Genomic DNA, 22,798 nt, shown 5'->3' on the forward strand with positions numbered 1-22,798 from the left:
CCGGTGACTTTTGTACTTGCGCAGTTGAGCTTTTCTCTCCGACGCGCGTCCACGAAAAAGTTTATGTGAAATGTAGACGCACGTTCTCAGCTCTCCCCGCTTTGATTTAGCAATGAAAACCGGCTTGCATATTAACCTGTTTTTGTCAAATATATCCATTGGAGAAATTATTTTTTCATCCAGGCATCTTAGTTTTAACAGGTTAAATATAACATGTTTTGTTTGCTAGTAGATGGTATTCATTCCGTTCGCGATAACGTTATTGCAGCCAGGCTAAATTCCTCCAGGGAGCCAGTGACCGGCGAGTTGAAGAGCTTCACTCCCCGCCAGCAGGAGCTTTGGCCGCTGCTACCGCATCTCGGATAACCCGCTGAGTTCGTGGCTGCTATTTCACATTCACCCTTGATCAATCGAATCTTATCTCCGTATAAATACACATTAAGCCTATATCGCCTTATTCACCACAAAATATGTTTCAATCTGAGGTTATTTTCATAGATAGATTTTGCCTCATTTTTGATAATTTACTGCCATGCAGGCCGTCTGCGCTGTCCCCAGCACCACCTTAACAGAGGAAGTTTGAAATGTCTAAATATTCCCAAGCATGTATTTCCATTCGTAAATCACATTAGCTGACCTGCCCGGACAACTGCATCTCATCCGATAAACATAGCCTATGAACAATACATCCATGATGGCAAGCCAGAAACGCAGACACAAGTTCAAGTACCACAAATAAAGGTAGCCTATTAATTCTAACAACAACGGGGTCCCGGCTAAAGTCTTTTAATACCATCCATCGTCATCCGCTTATCCGGGGTCGGGTCGTGGAGGCAGCAGTTCCAGCAGGGAGCCCCAGACATCCCTTTCCCTAGCAGCATCAACCAGTTCTGCCTGGGGAATCTTTAGCCGTTCATAGGCCAGTGCGGATGTTTAATCAAATGTGTTAATGAAAATGACCACAAAAAAGGAGAGTAGTCAAAGCACACCGCTCAAAAAGGGCTTAATACATACAACAAACTGATCAGGCTTATCATTTTTTAATGAAAATGACAAGACAACCTCCTGTGCATAGTTGAAATGGTAGTGGGATACGGTGATAAACTGGAGTGATCATTTGACAGCAATTATTAGCCTTTTCCAGGAATGGACAGAAATGGGATATTTTTAGAATAACAGGAATTTATTCACATACAATGGAAAGGAGTTGATGTGTAGCATAAAGATGAAACCATACACTGAGTTTGGGTGTTTTCAGTCAACGTTGGCGTTGACCGCTTCTAGCTATCGAATGGCCGACTGGTGTAAGATGGATAGCCTAACGTTAGAGAGATAAATGTAGGCTATGGTTATGTTAATAAAGCTAACAATGATGTTGTAACATGCATGCAGCACTGCCGATCTGAACGATTGATTCATTATTACCATGGATCGGTATTGGGATTGATCAAGGGCGAATGTGAAATAGCAGCCACGAACTCAGCAGGTTATCCGAGATGCGGTAGCAGCGGCCAAAGCTCCTGCTGGCGGGGAGTGAAGCTCTTCAACTCGCCGGTCACTGGCTCCCTGGAGGAATTTAGCCTGGCTGCAATAACGTTATCGCGAACGGAATGAATACCATCTACTAGCAAACAAAACATGTTCAGTTATATTTAACCTGTTAAAACTAAGATGCCTGGATGAAAAAATAATTTCTCCAATGGATATATTTGACAAAAACAGGTTAATATGCCAGCTGGTTTTCATTGCTAAATCAAAGCGGGGAGAGCCGAGAACGTGCGTCTACATTTCACATAAACGTGAACTTTTTCGTGGACGCGCGTCGGACAGAAAAGCTCAACTGCGCAAGTACAAAAGTCACCGGAAATAGCCAAATGACTACAAATCTAGCCAAGATGGCACGGTTCAATAGGCCTTCACTTTAGATTTCGAATCCTGGGGGCTTGGTATTCAGCCTGTTATTTTGACTATTTTGGTTTTTGAAAAGGTGTTTTTACAGCGAACTTTTAACATTGAAGGCAACGGGCACTTCCGCATCCGCACCCCTCATTACGTCAGACTGACCAATATGGCAGCTGAGGTGAATAAGGCGAATTATTTGATTTTGTACGTATGGTTCAATGAGTAGCCTAGTATTACTGCGCCCTCTATGGGCATGAGAGCGGTGGTGCGGAATGCTGTAAAGCGTCTGTTAGAATAACGCGGGTCAAGTGACCTTATATTCTCACATCTGTATGCATGTTCGTGCAATTATCTGGCCATGTTGATCCATGTGTCAGGGCCCTTCGTGTGCGTAAGAAGACCGGGGGAGAGAACATGCCGGTGCAGCTGATCGGAGACCTGCTGGCCTCAGAGCTGGCCCACATGCAGCCCTACATCCGCTTCTGCTCCTGCCAGCTCAACGCCGCCGCCCTGCTGCAGAGCAAGACCAACAACCAGCCCGACTTCAAACACTTCCTCAAGGTGAGAGGGACGAGACCCTGGGAGACAGTAGGACTCTAGTGTTCAGTTGGGAGGGACGAGGCCCTGGGAGACAGTAGGACTCTAGTGTTCAGTTGGACGGGCGTGTGGAATCGGGTCATGGGGTGGAGTGGAGATGGAGAGAGATGAAACAGAGCCAGTTAGTTCAGACATTTTACAGGCAAACAGGGGTGATATGATGTCTGTCGGTTCATCCAATTGGAGGGCATGAAAACGTCTCACTGTTATGCTCGTTATCAGCTGCTCTGATGTCATCAGTCCTGCGTTTCACTGAGTTTTCACACAATGAAATGAGGTTGATTGACTTCCTAGACAACTATGGATTTTGTTCAACACAAAATTAATGAAAAACAGGTTCATGGCACGTCCATCTGATTTCCGGCTGGGGCGATCAACGGATGTAATGTAGGCCATACCAGAAGTTCCTATCCATCAGTATGACACTGATTATGCACGTTTTGAACGTTTCAAAGAACAAATACCATGAAATCTCCCTCTCTCTCTCTAAATATATATATATTTACATTTAAACTTTTAAAAAAAGAAGAAACAACAAACAACTTCAATAAAACCTATTAATACAATTTTGCCCATGTTTGTTGTTAGCCCATATTGTAGGTTGGGAATTGTTGGTTTAGAGACGGATGATCTCGGTTTCTCTTCTTTTATTTATCATTTCTTTTATTCTTTCCTTCTCAATAGAAAATCGCCACTAACTACCGCTGTAAGGGAATGCCACTGTCCAGCTTCCTCCTCAAGCCCATGCAGAGAATCACCCGCTACCCTCTGCTCATCAAGAATGTGAGTCTTAGTCACACACACACACACACACACACACAGAGGGGCATAAAACATTTTGTCTGGGAGACTCGTGTTTGTTTTTGTGTGTGTGTGTGCTCAGATCTTGGAGCACACCCCCGAGGGCCACGCGGACCACGGCGCGCTGAGAGAGGCCCTGGAGCGGGCCGAGGAGCTGTGCTCCCAGGTCAACGAGGGCGTCAGAGAGAAGGAGAACTCTGACCGGCTGGAGTGGATCCAGTCACACGTGCAGTGTGAGAGCCTCATTGAGGTACAGGTGTGCATGCACACACACTGTACACCGCAATAGTAAAATGTGACAAGGGGCTGAGGTGTTCACCGGCTAACCTTTCAACTTACCACAAGGTCACAAGATTGTTATCTAGATTAGGGGTTCTGTTGTCTAGAGCAGGGTTCTGTTGTCTAGACCAGGGCTTCTGTAGTCTAGAGCAGGGCTTCTGTTGTCTAGAGCAGGGGTTCTCTGTTGTCTAGACCAGGGGTTCTGTAGTCTAGAGCAGGGATTCTGTTGTCTAGAGCAGGGGTTCTCAGTTGTCTAGAGCAGGGGTTCCGAAACTTTTCAGCTGGCGACCCCAAAAATAACAGTGCCAGAAATTCGCGACCCCCACTATACACAGAGGTGGTTGAAGCATGCAAATGTTCGTGCCCACTAATGGGCATAACAACAACAAAAGAATACAATATCCTGGTTAACTAGCGCGGTCCTGGTTAGCTAGCATGGTCCTGGTTAGCTAGCATGGTCCTGGCCGGCTAGCGTGGTCCTGATTAGCTAGCATGGTCCTGATTAGCTAGCATGCTCCTGGCCGGCTAGCGTGGTCCTGGTTAGCTAGCATGATCCTGTTTAGCTAGCGTGATTCTGGTTAGTTAACATGATCCTCGTTAGCTAGTGTGGTCCTGGTTAGCTAGCGTGATCCGGGCTAACGTGGTCCTGCTTAGCTAGTGTGGTCCTGGTTAGCTAGCGTGGTCCTGGTTAGCTAGCGTGGTCCTGGTTAGCAAGCGTGGTCCTGGTTAGCTAGCGTGGTCCTGATTAGCTTGGGTGGTCCTGGTTAGCTAGCATGGTCCTGGTTAGCTAGCATGGTCCTGGTTAGCTAGTGTGGTCCTGGCTGGCTAGCGCGGTCCTGGCTGGCTAGCGCGGTCCTGGAAGGCCCAATCCTCTCTTTCAGTCTGTTCATGTTAAAATCAGTTCTTTAAGGTTCCTTAATAATCCCGGCCGAAATGTGCCTCAAAACAATGAGTCTTTGTGGGTGGTTCCAAGGTGAGTTCTTGGCATGGATGTGTTTCTTAGGCGCTCCTTCCCAGGTGAGCTAATCCCCCATAAGTAGCTCTCTGGCACGAAATCTCAAGCGCTTTCTCAAGGCACAGGCACCTCCATACATTAATTACTCCCCAAAGTCACCCCCGAGCCCACTAATAGACAATCCCATACAGTTGTATGGGATTTTAGACTAATAAACATAGCTAATCCTGGCCTGCCTAACACTGCTCTGGCACTCTAAACTCACCACAGTGAGGGCCTAGGGAGAGGCTGCACCTAACAATAATATTATTTAGATTAGTTTACAGGTTACAATATCTCTGTTCCACTTCCATTACATCAGAATTCTTATGTCTCCTCCTTCTCCACCCTCTCTCTCCGTCTCCAGCACCTGGTCTTCAACTCCCTGACCAACTGCCTAGGGCCTCGGAAGCTCCTCCACAGTGGGCGGCTGCAGAAGACCAAGAGCAGCAAGGAGCTGTGGGCCTTCCTCTTCAACGACTTCCTGCTCCTCACACACGCCGCCAAGCAGTTCAGCTCCTCCTCCTCCTCCACTGACAAGCTCTTCAGCCCCAAGTCCAATGCGCAGCTCAAAATGTACAAGACGGTGAGGAGGGAGAGAAGACCCCGTGGTTGGGTTGAGTCTTTCATGGTTGAGGAGAACCTCGCCTCGCATAGCCAGGCCGGGCTCTACACTGTGGCAGGGTCTGTCTCCGCCCCCTTATCTTTCTTATTGGAAGTCACTTTGGATAAAACGCCTGGGGAAAAACGCTCTATGGTTGGGTTGCACCAACAAGAATGAACTCTTAAGCTAGGTTTAAACAAGGTACCAACATTCAAATAAGCATATCTTCAAATGTTGCAGATTTCATTGCATCACATCCTTTTTAAAGGAGAAGTAAAGGTAAAATGCATGTTTAGCCCTGTTTTAAGGTTACTTATGATCATATACAATGGTTCAGATCAAAACGTTGACAAAACTAGCACTTTTGAGAAAGTCTGATAATTGCTCTACCACCGTTTTGGTCATACAATGGATGTGGGTGGGCACCTTGAAAAATCTTTCAAAAACATGTTAAACTCTCGATTTCAGAAGACAAGAAGCTCACCGAGGGGGTAATTGGTGTCCGTTGGTGTTCTGACATCAAATTTGCTGCAAAGTATGAATCATGTAGGGTTTTATTGATCATTTTATGAAATCCATTGACTTGTATTGACGCGACCGTTGTAGATGTGTAGATCAATCCGCAGAGGGGATTCAGTGGAACTACTTACGGTAGCTATTGTTTATGTTGGTAGGCTACCTAGTTTGCGGAAGTTTACACACATGTGCTGCGACTAAATAGTTCTATGCTAAGTATTTAAAAAAGCCTTTCCAGATGAACTAGAATCTTACTTTATGGCGAATTATGTCAGAACGCCAACTAACACCTCGGTGAGTTTCTTGTCTTTGAAATCGAGAGTTTAACATGTTTTTGAAAGATTTTTCAAGGTGCCCACCCACATCCATTGTATGACCAAATAAGAATTATCAGACTTTCTCAAAAGTGCTAGTTTTGTCAACGTTTTGATCTGAACCATTGTATATGATCATAAGTAACCTTAAAACAGGGCTAAACATGCATTTCCCCTTTACTACTCCTTTAAATTTACAATTTGCATTTTCATAATCTGTAAATCAGATTGCAAGGTTGGATAAAGTTCCATATTTATTCAGCCTACATCGCTAATTTGTTGACATTTCATCAGAATCCATGGTGGACATTGAACATAAACTAATCCTGTTTAACCCATGTTTAAGAGTTTCCTAATCCAGGGTTAAAATTAAGATATGCAACACATCTCTGATTAATTATAAATTGGTTTAAATCAATATTTACTAAGCCTACTTTCAATCTAGACCAGGATTAATTTAATCCATGTCAGTGCAACCCAGCCTATATCTTTAAGACAGTCACAATAGTCTTAAACACTATTTAGCAAGGGCACCGCTGGGCCAAAAAAAGCTTAGCGCCGCCCTTGCTAAATAGTGTTTAATAGAACCCAACCTAGTTCAACAACTATCTCCAAGCACTTTCAAATGCTTGATTTAACCATTACAGTGAAAGTGTCTCTGTGTCTGTCCTAGCCGGTGTTTCTGAATGAGGTTCTGGTGAAGATGCCCTCTGACCCGTCCAGCGATGAACCGCTGTTCCACATCTCACACATCGACCGCGTCTACACACTCAAGACCGAGACCATCAACGAGAGGTACCGACACACAAATCACATACGTCAGTAGTGCACACACACACTGGACACATACAAACAAAATGGAGTCTTACAGAGCCAACACACGGGTAAGCTGGCTAGGGAATGTTGTTTCAGGACTACCTGGGTCCAGAGAATCAAAGCAGCCTCAGAGCATTTCATTGAGACGGAGAAGAAGAAGAGAGAAAAGGCCTATCAGGGTGAGTTGTGTGTGCGTGTGTACGGTTAGTCCACGGTTAGTCCTGTATCTCCTGTCCATCTCTCCCCTCTTTCCTCAGCTCGCTCTCTGAAGTCCAGTGGCATCGGTCGGCTACTGGTGACCGTTGCCGAGGCCCAGGAGCTCAAGGCCTGCAGGCCCAACGGTGAGCTGGACCCTCACCCTCCCTCCACCCTAACCCTCCATCCACCCTCACCCTCCCTCCACCCTAACCCTCCATCCACACAGGCTACACAGCCCTAACCCTCACCCTCCCTCCACCCTCACCCTCCATCCACCCTCACCCTCCCTCCACCCTAACCCTCCCTCCACCCTCACCCTCCCTCCACCCTAACCCTCACCCTACCTCAACACACGCTACACAGCCCCACACACACTACACCGCCCCACACAGCTACACACACACACTACACAGCCCAACACACGCTACACACACTACACAGCCCAACACACGACACAGCCCAACACATTACACATCACACACTACACAGCCCCCACACACAGTACACAGCCACACACACACTACACAGCCCAACACACACAGCACTCTACGTATGAAGTAGAACTATGTGACTAGGTTTAATTTATGATTTTACCGTGGTTATCACAACTATGAAGGAATACAGTATGTAATTAATAACATTAATCAACTCAGTTCAATCAGTCTATCTGAAAGAGGAAGTCTTGACTCGGTGACCTAAGACCAGTTGATGATGCTACAACGACGTGATCAAAGCTTATTAAATGTATTGAAGTTATACTAATCATTTATGAGCAGAGAGAGGAGAGCAGAGAGGGGAGAGAGGAGAGCAGAGAGAGGAGAGAGTAAAGAGAGGAGAGAGCAGAGAGGAGAGAGCGGAGAGAGGAGAAAGCAGAGAGGAGAAAGAGAGGAGAGAGCAGGGTAGGTAGGATTTCACATTAATGTAAAGAGAACTATGTGTGTAAGGGTTGAGAGAGCGAGAGAGACAGAGAGAGAGATGTAATGTACAGGGAACTATGTGTGTAAGGGCTGAGAGAGACGGAGAGAGAGATGTAATGTACAGGGAACTATGTGTGTAAGGGTTGAGAGAGAGAGAGAGAGATACAGAGAGAGATGTAATGTACAGGGAACTAAGTGTGTAAGGGTTGAGAGAGAGATAGAGGGAGATGGATGTAATGTACAGTGTGTAAGGGTTGAGGGAGAGAGAGGGAGATGTAATGTACAGGGAACTATGTGTGTAAGGGTTGAGAGAGAGAGAGACAGAGAGAGATGTAATTTACAGGGAACTATGTATGTAAGGGTTGAGCAGCGTGCAGATTGCTGGGGGGGATGGGGGGGATTCCCCCCCCCCCCTCTGGTTTTGATATCCCTTCCTCTGATCATTCATTTTTATCACCAGTGGGGATACGTTTTTATCCCTGCTTCTGGTAAGACTGAATATAGCTAGAATATAATTGCTGTGCCCGAAAATAGATGGCGCAATTTAGAAAAACTACACTAGCTATTTCAAAAATATGATTTACAACAGCTAGTTCTAACCACGCGTTTGATTGTCATGGCAACTGTCAACCAAGCGCCTACTCTAACTAGCAAGAATTAGCAATGAAACAAGGTCAACAAAGCATTTCGTCATATTTTGCTGCGAGGATTTTGGAGGATGCCCAAAACGCCAGAGGTCCGTCACCAAAGCAGACTCTTCTGCTAGTGCTAAACATCGGTAAGTGACAGGATGAATATTTTATTATAATACAATTATTGTTATGGGTGATAAGTGGCCAATCGACAGCATGTATTGCTTTTGTTTTGCTATTCTCATCCTCGATATTAGGCGACAGCCAAGTCAGTGCAGCACATTGTCGTGGCCATCAATTTAGCCTCTTTTTCATGAGACCAATACCAATTTATATTTTATCTTGTGTTCCAGATTTTCTTTTCAGCCTTGCGGCCTGGTCTACCGGTGAAAGTGCGCGTGAGCTAGTGCCTACCTTTAACTAGCCTACCCATATCACTTTTTTTTTATGAGGTGGTCTATGATGAGGACGGGATAGCTCTACATTCATAGCAGTGTGATCAATAACCTAACATCGTATGGTTTGTCCTTTCTTTTAGCACTTTGTTGGGTGTATAAGAATACAATAAGAGCATAAAGTCGTTTCCTTTGTTCTGATGTTTACATTTGTTCAATTTCTGGACATTAAATTTTATTTGAAAATGTCCCCCCCTCTGGTTTTTTTTACAAATCGCACCCTGGGGTTGAGAGAGAGAGAGAGAGAGAGAGAGAGAGACAGAGAAAGAGATGTAATGTACAGGGAACTATGTGTGTAAGGGCTACAGTGGAACAGTTCTCCATGTTCTGTGACCCCCTGGGGTTCTGGGTCACAGCTCAGGACTTGATGGCTTGGACTGCCCATTGTCTGGTTAGTCGGATCATGTGGGTCATGTCCCATCTGCTACACGCACCACTTTCTAAATTCTCTCAACATCCATCCACATCGTAACTCCTGTGTCTTAACACTGCTCCTCATGGTGCTTCTGTTCCGCCTGGTCCCCTGTAGGTAAGAGCAACCCGTACTGTGAGCTGACCATGGGGGCGCAGTGCTACACCTCCCGGCCCGTCAGCGACACCCTCAACCCCAAGTGGAACTTCAACTGTCAGTTCTTCATCAAGGATCTGTACCAGGACGTCCTGTGCATCACCGTGTTTGAGAGAGACCAGTTCTCACCCGACGGTCAGTGGACCATAATCTCTCTCTCACACACACACACACACGCGCACAGGCCTTAATGTTCTTGATATGCTCTGGTATTGGATGAGCAGTTTCTTTCTAATGCTCAGCCATTATAGGTCATGTTTGCTCTTGAGTACAGTGCGTGTATGTATATACGTGTGTATATGCAGCAGTACTAGCTAGGTCAATGTGTATGTATATGCAGCAGTACTAGCTAGGTCAATGTGTATGTATGTACGTGTGTATATGCAGCAGTACTAGGTCAATGTGGTCTTTCTCTACAGACTTCCTGGGTCGGACAGAGGTTCCGGTGGCCACCATCAAGAAGGAGATGGAGAGTAAGGGTGTTGCAAACCGCCGTCTACTGCTGCACGAAGTTCCCACTGGAGAGGTGTGGGTCAAACTGGACCTGCAGCTCTACGAGCAGACGAAGTAGAGGACACCCACATAGTAAAGCACTATGAGTAGGGTTAGGGTTACAAAAGAGATACAGATCCCTCCAGTCCAAACAATGTCATAGAATTTAGGTATCTTCTTCCTAGGAATTGCTCTCCAACATTCTGCTGGAAGCTGATCTGAGAGAAACAGGACTTTGCCAAATGTTCAGTACAGGCAGGCCAAGGAGACAGTCCTCTTCAGAAGTCAATCATGTGTTTGTAATTTTACCTTTGGTTCTATCTTTATTTCACTATGTCTTCCGGAATATTGTAAACATTTGGGGTTGTTGCTATAAATGGGTTTCTTGGAAAAAGCTGTCAGAGGTGAGTGCACTCTGTATATCATAATGATAATCTTTCCATTTATTGCTTTCCATTCCCATAGTAGGTATTCAGGCACTATATACCATGATCATGTGATGAAATATGAGGGGGTGTTGCAGCTTTTTGGTTCCCTGTGGCCACTATCTAAAGTCAAATACATGATATTAAAAGACATCCAAAGAATTGTAACTACTAAATAAATATCTGCTTGTTTGCTCTAACCAGTTGCACAATACTGTATGCATCGATGATGTCACATTTTAGTCAGGAAGGGAGAGGAGCCATGTGTGCTCCTTGGAACTCTGGGAATGAAAGGCATGAATAAAAGTTTGGAATGTTTAATATTCATACGTCTCCTCTCACAGATGCTACAGTACATAAAGACTCCAATATCCCCTAAACAACATTTATTTTCTATTGCTACTGTTCTATTGCCACATCACAATATAAAATACACGTTCCCGGAGCAGATTATTATCTTGGCCATCACTGCTCCATCAGACATAAGAGAATGTGTTGTTCACAAACGTTTTATTTGGTAAGGTGACAAAAGCCTTCACCCCCTCTTCCTCTAATTAACACAGACTAGGGTCTGTCCGAATACTCCTTCCTCCATTCCCTCAGTTATTTTCCAAAGGAATAGAAGAAAGATGCATTTTCAGAGTATCATAGTGTTTCGCTTCTCTGCACTCAAGAGGGAAAGGAGAAGAGCGGAGGTGCCAGTCTGGCTTATTAGGACGCAGTCCGGAGGTAGACCAGCAGCCAGTCTGAAGGCATCTTCCATCTGGAGGGGCTGTGATCTGATATGGACTCACGTTGGACCTGGACGACACAGACATGCTTTGGTAAAGGCACTCTATGGCTGACTTGTACTCGATTTGGGAGCTACAGGGGTTGTTGTGTGTTGTAATGGTGGGTTTGGGGAGTTACAGGAGCTGTTGTGTGTTGTAATGGTGGTTTTGGGGAACTACAGGGGCTGTTGTGTGTTGTAATGGTGGGTTTGGGGAGCTACAGAGGCTGTTGTGTGTTGTAATGGTGGCTGCCAGACGTCACAAGGCTGTATGGGCGCATCTCAATAGTTTAGAGTGCCTACTGTTCCGCATCTGTTGTCCTACATCTGTACTGATTTTTAACAGAGTATTTATGACGGGAGAATGGGAGGAAGTCACTTTAGACTGCGAAGATTATTAATATAAAATCAAGTAATACAATATAAACCAAGCTGCTTGAACTGTGTCTAGTACTTTGTACCTGTTCAGCCTCGATAGCTGGGTTTCCACCTCCACTAGAGGTTCTCTGGCGGTGGAGACTTTGTGGGTGAGCGGGGCCAGTAGTGAGGGGGTTTGTGGGTGAGCGGGGCCAGTAGTGAGTGGGTTTGTGGGTGAGCGGGGCCAGTAGTGAGTGGGTTTGTGAGGTTACAGGGTCATTGGGAGGGGGCCTGTAGTGAGTGGGTTTGTGAGGTTACAGGGTCATTGGGAGGGGGCCAGTAGTGAGTGGGTTTGTGAGGTTACAGGCCCATTGGGAGGGGCTAGGTGAGGTCGATTTTGCTGAAGGAGTTCCTTTACTTCTCTCCTTGTATACACATGACCTGTAGAAAAACAAAATGCACCATCCATGATACGTTGAGGTTATTGTTGGTGTCAAATGATTACCATAATAGAATCGATATATCTGTATAAACCATTATACCTCAAACTATCAACCTTTTGGACTATTAACAATGATTCATCACACCATCACTGGACCCAAACTGAATAATTATCTACCACTAATTGATCCACTTGAGAGATGCACAGATATGTATAATATTGTGATTATAAGAGATGTTATAACTACCAGTTTGAGCCACATGAGATGCATACAGTAGTAATATGATTATAAGAGATGTTTTAAACCCGTTGTACAGTAGTAATATGATTATAAAAGATTATTTAAACCCGTTGGACAGTAGTAATATGATTGTAAGAGATGTTTTAAACCCGTTGGACAGTAGTAATATCATGATTATAAGATGTTTTAAACCCGTTGGAGAGTAGTAATATCATGATAATTGACCCACTTGAGATGCATACAGTAGTAATATAATGATTATAAGAGATGTTATAAGCCCGTTGGACAGTAGTAATATCATGATTGTAAGAGATGTTATAACTACCTGTTTGACAGCGAAGGGCTGCCTTCTTTTCCTGTATCCTCTCACGGGATTGAAGGAATAGTGGGTCCCTCAAGGCAGGCGTGGGAAGGAATTAGAATTGAACATGCGACTGGCCGTTTCAAGACCTTTCAGGAAAGATCATTTGCCAATGATCTTGGACTTTTTGGGTCCTTTCATACCTTCAAGTAGTGAGGTCTGCTGATGTGTAGGAGGAAAGGGTTGTATTCCTGGGGGTCGTAGTTCTCCAAGAACACAAAGCCCTGAGGAAGGAGCATTCAGAAATCACACACACTGGGTTCGCTGCAATGACAAGCTTATTGCCCTGGTGTTACATGTCCTGACTGTAATATAGTGCCACCTTAGTGTTGCAGTAGTGGATGTAGCTGAAGGACAGGCTGCACATCATCTGGGCCTTCTCGCAGCAGCGGATGGATACGTGCTCCTCCACCTGCCTCTGGATGGGGCTCCACACACGCTCAGTCCAGCACTTGAGCAGGAGCTCTCTCCTCCGCAGCTCCTCAACATCCCACTGGCACAGGAAGCTCTCCAGGGCCTGACGCCACACCGCCAGGGAGAAGGAACTCGGGGAAGAATGTATGGATGTTTTTTGGGTGAGGAATAAGTGTCCCATCCTGTGATAGATGCTACAGTATATGTACTTAAGTATTTTGCTACAGAGTCATAGAACACAGTTCTAAAGTAGCATTCTGTTCACCTGGACAAAGCCCTTCTCAGTGTCCAGTAACGGTTGTCTGATTTTTCCTGCTTCTTGGTTTTCAGCCTCTAATTAACCCTGAATTGAGGAAGAATGGTAAACAGTCAAACTTGAGAACTTGAGAGTTTGTGTGTAGCCGATGATTTTTCATATTTCTTTGGGGGGTGGGGATTGTGTATTCAATGGCACACACGTTTTTCATGTCTACACATCCTGTATGCGTTGTGTAGTACCTGCAGCCACCTGAGGGAGGTGTGAGAGAGCCAGTCCACCCAGGGCTCTCTGGGTGGCTCCGGGACCCAGGCCTCCTTCCTCCTCCTCCCCGCGCTGGCGCTCCTCCTCCTGACAGTTTACAGGACACGGTCCTCTTGCTCTCTGACATGGAGGAGGGGACGTCTGTCCAGACCACGTCAGTCACCTGGTCACCCATGATTCCTATAATGGTGCGTGCTATTCTACAAAATGTGAATAGGTGAATAAAAGCCTTTCTACCACAAGAATACATGTTCTAATGATGATTCATATAATGGTGCTTGCTATTCTACATGGGAGAGACATTCCTTTTCACCAAAATACCTCGGGGCGCATGGAAAGTCCAAATGTTCATGAGACACTTCTCTCTCGTTGAGAAAAGCGTTTTTCAGGCATGGAAATGTAACCAACTATCTAAAATAAATGAGTCAAACCGAGACTATAATAAAGTTGTACTCTAAAAGGGTTTTATTGTTCAGGGCTGGTAGTAGTATGCTACCTAAGTCCATAAACTAAAGTTGGACTGGAACGTTCCTTTTTATGTCACACTCAAAATAAATAAATAATCAAAACATTCAAAATAAGGTTACCTTCTCTTCAGGTTCTAACTCAAAGGTATGAATCAATATAGTAAGTAACTGACACTTTAATAAACCTCTAAGGCTATGTGAGTCCTCTTCTTTTGAACAACGAACAATATGAATTCAAAAAGGAACTTGATATTCCATACGACTCAGTCCATATTAACAGTCCCAATAGGCAGTTCAAGCAAAAAGATAAAATAGAAAAGAGTTGGGTACCCAGAAAATTTTATAGAGCTCTATAGAGAAAAAGAAAAGTCTTGTACTCAACAAGAGATCCAGTAGTAAAGGTGGTTGATAGTTGCTGACTAATCTTCAGCTCTCAGAAGAATGAGGCCGTGTCCGAAATGCATACTACCTGCTACATGCTATATAGTAGGCACTATATAGTATGCATACTGCATACTATATAGTACCTACTGTTCCACAAAACGCGTGTAGTATGCGAGAAAATACAGCATGCTACTCGAGTCATCCAGCGGAAGTGACGGGGTACGATACTGTTTACTCCCGCGAAGCTGTGGTACAATTATCCGGTGTTTTCTGTGATCATTTTGTGTATTATCCACAAAAATGTAGCCTTTTCCTGGCATGGGATGTGCGGCTGCTGCTGCCCTCAGGAGAAGACGTGTTAACGCTGCAAGGAGAAGAGCCGTCATGAGATATTCTCGACAGGCTTGTAGTTGAGGTAAATATTGAACGTTAGCTTGCTAGCTACGCTAGTTAGCTAGGTTAGTTGATAGCCCCGCATGTGCTGGCTTGGGGCTAGCTATACTGTTACATTTGTACCAGGGATGTTATATTAAATAGATTCTGAGAGGCAGGTAAGCAAAACAATAAAACTCAACTCATTTTAAAGAGGTGGGTAAACTGAGTTTACCTGGGTTTACTCATCACTACACGCCTGCTTTGTAATGTTACATTTTAGCTCTACAGATAATGACATCTATCTATTATCATATTGTAAAGACAAGTATATGCCATACGCACAAATGAGTTAAAGTTTGCCCTAATAATATTCCCCCTGTAGGCTCACATGGAAGACAGAGGTCCTCACCAAGTCAACCTCCACGTCCCTGCTGAGGACCTATTTTGACGGCTGGACAAGGAGGGACTTCAGATTGTCAAAATCGACACAGAGGAACCTTGGTGATGGTCAGGAGGATGGGGCAAGACCATGGAGGTGCTAATAATAGCAATAACAATAATAATAATTCATTGCATTTAGAGCTTTTCTCAGTACTCACCCTTTACAATGGTCTTGTCATTCACAGACAGGTGCTAGTCTTTGGAGGTAACATTACATCAGTCATTTAGCAGACACTGTTGTCCAGCATTACCTTAGTAATTTATTTAGCAGACACTTTTGTGTGTCTGCTAAACGACTTACAGTAGGCCTAATTGCATTTAACCATTTAAAGGTTGAAGACCTTGATGGTGGCCATGGTCCTGCTGCTGCAGATCATCCCAACCCTGGAGATGGCCTCAGAAAGTGTCTCGCAGTGGCACCATCAGCACCAGCACAAGCTGCCTGGATCACAGCTCTTGGTGAGCACGACTACCCCCATCCTGCCATAAGTAGTCAGTCTATCAGTTCATGAGTGTGCTTTGCCTTGTTCCTTATAGACAGCCTTGAGGCTTTAAACACCGATCAGTTGGTTATAGGCAGCCTTGAGGCATTTGTTTAAATGTATTTGTATTTAAATGTATGTGTAACACTGTACATAGTAATCAGTTTAAGTATTTTGGGGGGAGACAACAGATCAGCGTTCTCCTGTCAGTACCTTTTGCAAGGAAAGCTAATGATCTGACCAAATATAAACAAGTCAAAAGTATATTTGAAGACCATTGTGTAATAAAAATATCCAAGAAATGTTTATGGTTGTGTTTCTTCCATTATACATGTAAAGGTTACTTCTTGATGTATTAACATTTCAACAAAGTGTAATATCTACACATCAGACACATTGTCTTGATATGTCTACAGGTCATGTACAGTAACTTGGAAGGTCTTAACACAACACGCAGAGCACTTTGGACATGTAACTCCTTATCAAGTAGTCGTTAGTCAGACACATTAAACAGTGATGCTTTCATAACCGTCTCTGAATAATTCCAATGAAGCATTGTGAACCAACATGTGTGTTCCGTCTTTTATGCCTAATTGCAAACTACAATGTCCATTAGGAATGTTCTTTTACTCTAATGACTGGTTTTAGGTATAGTGACATTTGTTCTTTGACTGGGAATACATTACAAGGAATGACACACAAACACCAATTTAATTCAAGAAAATACATTTAATAAAAAATAACAAAAACAATAATGGAACAAGATAAAACAGTTTTTTTTTGACTGAGGCTTCTAGAAGCAACATCAGCCGGTCCTCCCTCTCCTTAAACAACCCCCTTTCCTCCCTCCACTCAGCCTTCATCTCTGCCTTCTCTCTCCCCCATTCAACATCAGCCGGTCCTCCCTCTGGAGGACGGCCAACTCTTCCCTGTTTACGGGGAAGAGAAACACCACGCTGAAAGGCTTGGAGTAAGTTAACTTACGTATGCATTGTTGTTCAGAAGCAATCCAGCGGTCTGTTTACTTTGGATATTGATTTATGTAGGACCTACATCTTAGAAGCTGGGCTGCAGGGGACGACGGAGACAGCCTGGATAAAGCACACAGAGAACCTTGTAGCCATGTACAAGGTGATTTTGATCTACAGGCTACATGATAGCAAATATATTGATGGGGACTCACAGTTTGTATGACACTAGAAAACTGTTATCTAACCTCATAGGACCTAAAGAGCCCCAGAACTGGGGTCAGCACAGAGGGAGGGGAGGCCACAGCCGCTTCGTGGAAGTGGTACTGGGTCTTGGAAGAGGCGATGGGGGCCACCCATGCAGCCGTCCTCCAGAGGATCATCGTCCCTGGTGTGGTCGTTGGTCCCTGTAATACATCCAGAAGTATTATGGGACAATGAATACTAATATATTGATATATGAACAGTTGAACTCGTTTAAATCATGGAATGAACAGACAATTGTTTAAACAACTTCAAGTAACGTTAGGCTCGGTGGCTTAGGTTAGCCATTTAACAACTCATCACAATTTCGACATTTCTTATACATTTCTTAAGCAATCATGGTCATATTACATGGAAATGTTACTCTGTTTGTCTTGATTCTAGCTATAATAACATTTAAGCTATGACATTAATACGTTTTGAGCAAGAGCCGTCTGAACACCTGTAACGTTAGCAGCCTATTAACGTTGGCTGGGCTAGCTAGCTAACGTAACGTCCACCACAGAGATCAATGCAAGCAGCTAGCTATCAGGACGTTCTTTTTCGAAATGTCATTTCTACCCCACCTATATACACAAAACTGCATTTGTAGCTCTGTGTCGTTATAACTAAGATATCTGTCCGAAAAAATAATTTTTCCATCGACAAATTAAGTCAATACTTACATTTGAAAACTCCCGCTGCGGTCCCGGAGACCTCTTCGTTCGCCATCTTTTTTTATTTTTCTCACAGCCCAGTGACGTATCACGTCTCGACTTCCGGAACAGTATGCTCTGGACTATGCTACATTTACGCCCATTTTTTCGCCGATTTCGCCTACTATATAGTACCTACTATATAGTAGGCGAAATACAGTATGCACAGTTTTGATGCAGCATGCTGCATCTCGCCTACTATATAGCAAGTAGTATGCAATTCGGACACGGCCTGAGTCTCTGTTCAGCTCCAGTCTCATCCAGGGTGCTAGCAGGAGAATATTGCATGAGTGGGTCAGTGGTGCACTCGACGATCAGAGTAGCTAGCCAAGAGTCTAGAACAGGGGTGGCCAACCCGCGGCTCGCGAGCCGCATGCGGCTCTTTGCCCGTCAATGTGCGGCTCCTCCATCCATCCCCCCAAAAAAGTTTGCTTGCGGCTCTTCCATCCTTTCATTAAAAAATAAATTAATTCATTCCATAAGAACGTTTCTCTCTCTAGTTTCGATGTGCATTTCTTCCCGCCCATTTTAGTTTATTGCCGATTTGTCATAAAATCGTGATTCGTTTCGCTGGTGAGGAAGTCGCGTGAGAACCACTTCACACCAATCATAGCAAATCACCTTGGTAACAAAATTATTAGGTGCGTTTACATGGACAGTTTGAATCGGTTTCAAATAGGTTTAGAAGACCAAACCGATTGAAAATATGTCATATAAACACCTCAATCCGACTGAAATGCCCCAACCCGATTGAAATTCCAATCGCTTTCAAGGAGGTAGTTTAAACCTTTTTGAAACCGTGGCTGCGTTCCGAATCGCATACTTCTACTACTTACTACTAGTACCTACTACAGCTGCCCTCAGAAAGTACGTACTTTGCAAGCAGTAGGCATCCAATTGGGACATACTACTCTGTCATAACATTGCGCCCTGAAATCTGACCACATCCGTCGCAGTCCATAAAGCGACGTTCGCCCACAGCTGTCCGCAGAGACGCGCAAGATTCGAGATGGTTGGCGCAGTAAATCCCTTGCAGATGCACGAGAACGCCAGAGACGCCAATACCGTCGGAGGACAAGAGCTCTCCTGTTGTTCCTTTGCAATGTATGTAGTTTGAACTGAATTGTACATTTTAACCTGATCAAGGTATTTATCCACGTCAGTAAAATTACATAATGCATTTCAGTCATTGTCATTCTATGTCCTGTCTGCATGTGAAGCAGCCTCACATTTAACTTAGTAACGTCAGTGTAAACATTATTGCCAATTCTGTTGTGTAACTTAGTTGACTGAACCTACATTTTACAAACTTTGATATGTGACAGTATATAATCAGATCATTGCAGTTGTAATGTAGTGTCCTTGTATCTCAAACTGGAAATAAACCATTCATGCAATTAAGTTAACTTTTTATTTCCCATTCATTTCACATTCAATCACCATACTCATATTCATAGGATGTCCACCCTACAACATATTGCCAGTTGAACCCCAATGCACCCATCCTGCAGCTCTACTTTGATGATCTCCTGGCTGCAGCAGTGTCTGCACCACTTGACTGTGTTCCAGCTCTCCAAGAACACGATTACACGATCCAACATTAGGATACACAGCATCACACCTCATTGTTTCTTCACCAAAACCAAGCTTGATGCCTGTTAATTTGTTCTTCATTTTGTATTGTCACCCTCATTTTCCCAAGCTACCATTATGCATTATGTTTTGTTTAACACGTGTGATGTATAAATCCAATGATCAATCATAACTACATCTAATGATCAATCATGACTTGTGTATTGTGTACTGTGTAATCCACACATCACTTTGTCCCAGTTTCACCTGTAACTTTGAAGGAAAAAGTGTGGATGCTTTGAAAGACCATTTCTAGTCCAGTGGAGGCCAAGCTACCCGTCAGTCAACAATTATTCAACACTCAGGATACAGTATATTTGACTGATTGAGCTCTAAGAAAGCACAGGTTAGTTGGTCGAAACATTTAATGAGGCATTTTAAGCAAACAAATGAAGCTAATAAAATTAAACATGCTGCAACACAAGACAAACAAAACAAACAAAGCTAAATGATCATTTCTTGGCGAGTGCCTCCAGTAGTGCCAAAAAGCGGTCCTCCCGCCTCTCCTCTCTTGACCGAGACTCATCCTCTCTCCTCCTGGCCTCCTCGTCTCTTCTCTCCTCCCTTGTAAGTTTTATTAGTCAGGTGCACATCATACAGGTATAATATGCACTGGAATGCAATTGCTAGCTCCCAAATGTGCATAGTACAGTAAAAAATAGAAGTAATTAAGTAAAAGACACTAACAATTTAAAAAAGAGTAAAAATACAGCACAATCTTGTTATACTGAGGGAGACTGGAGTAGTCCACACCATCTTGTATTTGTCATACCTTGTTCTGGCCACCTCCTCTCTCCTCCTGGCCTCCTCTTCTCTCCTCTCTCCTCCTGCTCTCCTGGTACCTCTCTTCCTCCCTAGCCCTGGCCGCCTCCTCTCTCCCCCTGGCCTCCTCATACCTTTGCCCCTCTAGTGCCTGCTGTCTTGCCTCTCTCTTTTCCGTCTCTCTAAGGTAGTCCAGTACCTGGCTACTGGACTGACCTCCCTCCCTCCTTCTCTTTCGTGGTGGTACAGCAGGACACTCGTCCTCCACAGGAATGGGATCAGACACAGAGGGAGTTGAGACTTCAACAGCCTCCTGGCTTGCTGATGAAATTAGCAATGGTGGGGTGATGGATGGCTTACTGCCCAATGCAGCATCCATCACCCCATACCATTTCCAGGAGGCTGCTGTTGCCTCCCCTCCCTCTGTGCTGACCCCTGTTTTAGGACACTTCAAATCCTGCAAATTAGATGACAGGATTAGTTAATGACACTAAAGCATAGTAAATGGCTAATCGAAGGCATACACACAACACTGGTGACTGACTTTCTATTTTTGTTTGAGGTTCTCCCATTTCTTTTTTATGGTGGCTGGTGTCACCTTCCCCTCCAAGCCAAGCTCAACCACAAACATCCTAAGGGGACAAGGAACATGCCCAGCAATGACAAATGCTCCTTTCATCACATTTCGTAAAATAGGGTCAAGTGTTACTCACTCAAACCCCTTTATCGCTGCATTCCTCTTCCCAGTGAACAGCTCCTCCTTCTCCATCCTCCACTGGATGAGTTGCTCAGTATGTTCATCTGTCCCTAACAAATTAATGATGTTTTCCAGTGAGACAAAGCAGTTGACTGACTAGTACTTCATCTACCTAGTTAACGTTAGCTCACTGACGTCCTGGATAGGCTCGTGCATTAACAGCAAACTATTTTCTGGTGAGCTGAATTGGTATGTCATACCTTACATAGCTAGCTATACTGACTTGGCTTGCATTCTGCTTTTTGGCAAATTTGACGAATGATGAGAAGAGTGAGAGGTAACGTTGTTAACTTCAGTGCACCACATAGCTAGCTAGCTAACTAGCTGGCTAGTTGATGTTACAGAAGTAAGTTACGCTAGTAGCTACCACTAGCTAAGCCACTGGCTGAGGTTATAGGTTTACATTTGCGCTCATTTATCCACTTAGCTTCGTGCAGCAATAGTATCTTTTAATGTTTCAATTATACACACAACACGAGTCGCTACAAATATGTAGTGACGTTACTGTACTTACACTTGAATGCGCTGCCGCTGCCGCTTGCACATCTGTCTGCGCGCCGCAGGATTCATAATAAAGCCTCCAGCGCGACTCGCACGTGACGTAATTTCCGCTGCGCACAGGATTGTGGGTCAGAATAGGCAGAGAAGACTGCTGGCGTGCATACTGCAAAATACGACCGGATGTAGTATCACATCCTGGCATTTTTGCCATACTGCATGTGGCATACTATGTATTGGGACATACTACTTTCTGTTTTGGCATACTATATAGTAGGGTAGTAGGCGATTCGGAACGCAGCCCGTTTGGTCCGTCATGTATACTACCTTGAAACGGATTGATGCTGCGTTCTGCGTTGATTTTGCGCATGTTCCAGACTTGACTAATCAAGGCATGCTCGACAGTTCCGTAGTCAGCTGTTTGTAACCATCGTAACGCAATCAGTCACGGCTGCGTGCGCGTTCGAAACATTTGTTTCGTTGTCGCATGTAAACATCCAACCAGTTTACTTTGTATCCCATGTATACGCTTGAAATCTACCAGATTGAAAAATATTTGTTATGTGAACGCACCTATTGTTAACAACATAATTTGCTTTGCGTGACGACAAAAGCTAACGTAGCCTAGGCTACTGTACACAACCAAAGAATGGCTGGAAAGAAATGCGCAGCTAAAAGAAAATATGAAGACGAACACAGGACATTTTCGTCCTCATATATATATTTTCAGCCTAACCCAGCCCAGTCCAGCCCAGCCTAACCCAGCCCAGTTCAGCCTAACCCAGCCTAACCCAGTCCAGCCCAGCCTAACCCAGCCCAGTCCAGTCCAGCCTAACCCAGCCCAGTCCAAAATATATTGTCAGAAAATATCTTGTTGTATGTATTAATTTTAAATAAATTAACTTTAAATATATATTTAATGGACAATAATGTTTTTCTTATTTTAGACTGGGGTGCCTTGGGATTTTAAGTACTTATGAAGGGTGCGGTGACTGAAAAAAAGGTTGAGAAACGCTGGTATATATGGTATGGCTCTGGGTGGTACCAGTGTAATTTTTGTGGCTCTTAGGTGGCTCTTACTGGTTGGCCACCCCTGGTCTAGAAGCATGAAGCTTTGACCTCTCTCTTCAGTAGCGTATGGTCAAGAGAGCCCGCGAAATCCCCTGCCAATACATTTCTATGGAGCTCTTACTCTAGTGCCGTAAAGCTGTACTTGCGATCGTAAAATCTTAAAGAGACAGTGTACCTATTGACACTATTTCAAACAGCTTGTCAATCTAAACCCAGGGTTACATCCTCCCCCACTTAAACACTGACGTCCCCGTCAGTCTGTCTCTCTATGGAATGTATTAATACTGCAATCTGCTCCTGCAAGGACCTAAGGAACTTATACAGCATCATTTGATATGTTGAGAAACTGACACTGTGTTGACTACAAGTAAACCTGGGATCAAGTTGA

General features: G+C 44.3%; 1 protein-coding gene across 1 annotated transcript in view; it reads left to right on the plus strand.

Annotated features, from left to right (window-relative positions):
- The window catches only part of LOC311321935 (intersectin-2-like), a gene marked incomplete at both ends in the record, with an annotated part of 95,383 nt that extends 85,219 nt beyond the window's left edge, over positions 1 to 10,164 (plus strand). Inside the window, 9 exons of the mRNA XM_084453950.1 lie at positions 2,280 to 2,463; positions 3,184 to 3,282; positions 3,383 to 3,550; positions 4,941 to 5,159; positions 6,681 to 6,802; positions 6,920 to 7,002; positions 7,081 to 7,164; positions 9,555 to 9,728; positions 10,013 to 10,164. Of these exons, the coding sequence (XP_084310076.1) occupies positions 2,280 to 2,463; positions 3,184 to 3,282; positions 3,383 to 3,550; positions 4,941 to 5,159; positions 6,681 to 6,802; positions 6,920 to 7,002; positions 7,081 to 7,164; positions 9,555 to 9,728; positions 10,013 to 10,164 (1,285 nt within the window). The remainder of the gene's footprint in view (positions 1 to 2,279; positions 2,464 to 3,183; positions 3,283 to 3,382; positions 3,551 to 4,940; positions 5,160 to 6,680; positions 6,803 to 6,919; positions 7,003 to 7,080; positions 7,165 to 9,554; positions 9,729 to 10,012) is intronic.
- Between the last annotated feature and the right edge of the window lie 12,634 nt (positions 10,165 to 22,798).

This window comes from Borostomias antarcticus (assembly GCF_949987555.1).
Source record: "Borostomias antarcticus genome assembly, chromosome: 19".
Taxonomy (NCBI): Eukaryota; Metazoa; Chordata; class Actinopteri; order Stomiiformes; family Stomiidae; genus Borostomias; species Borostomias antarcticus.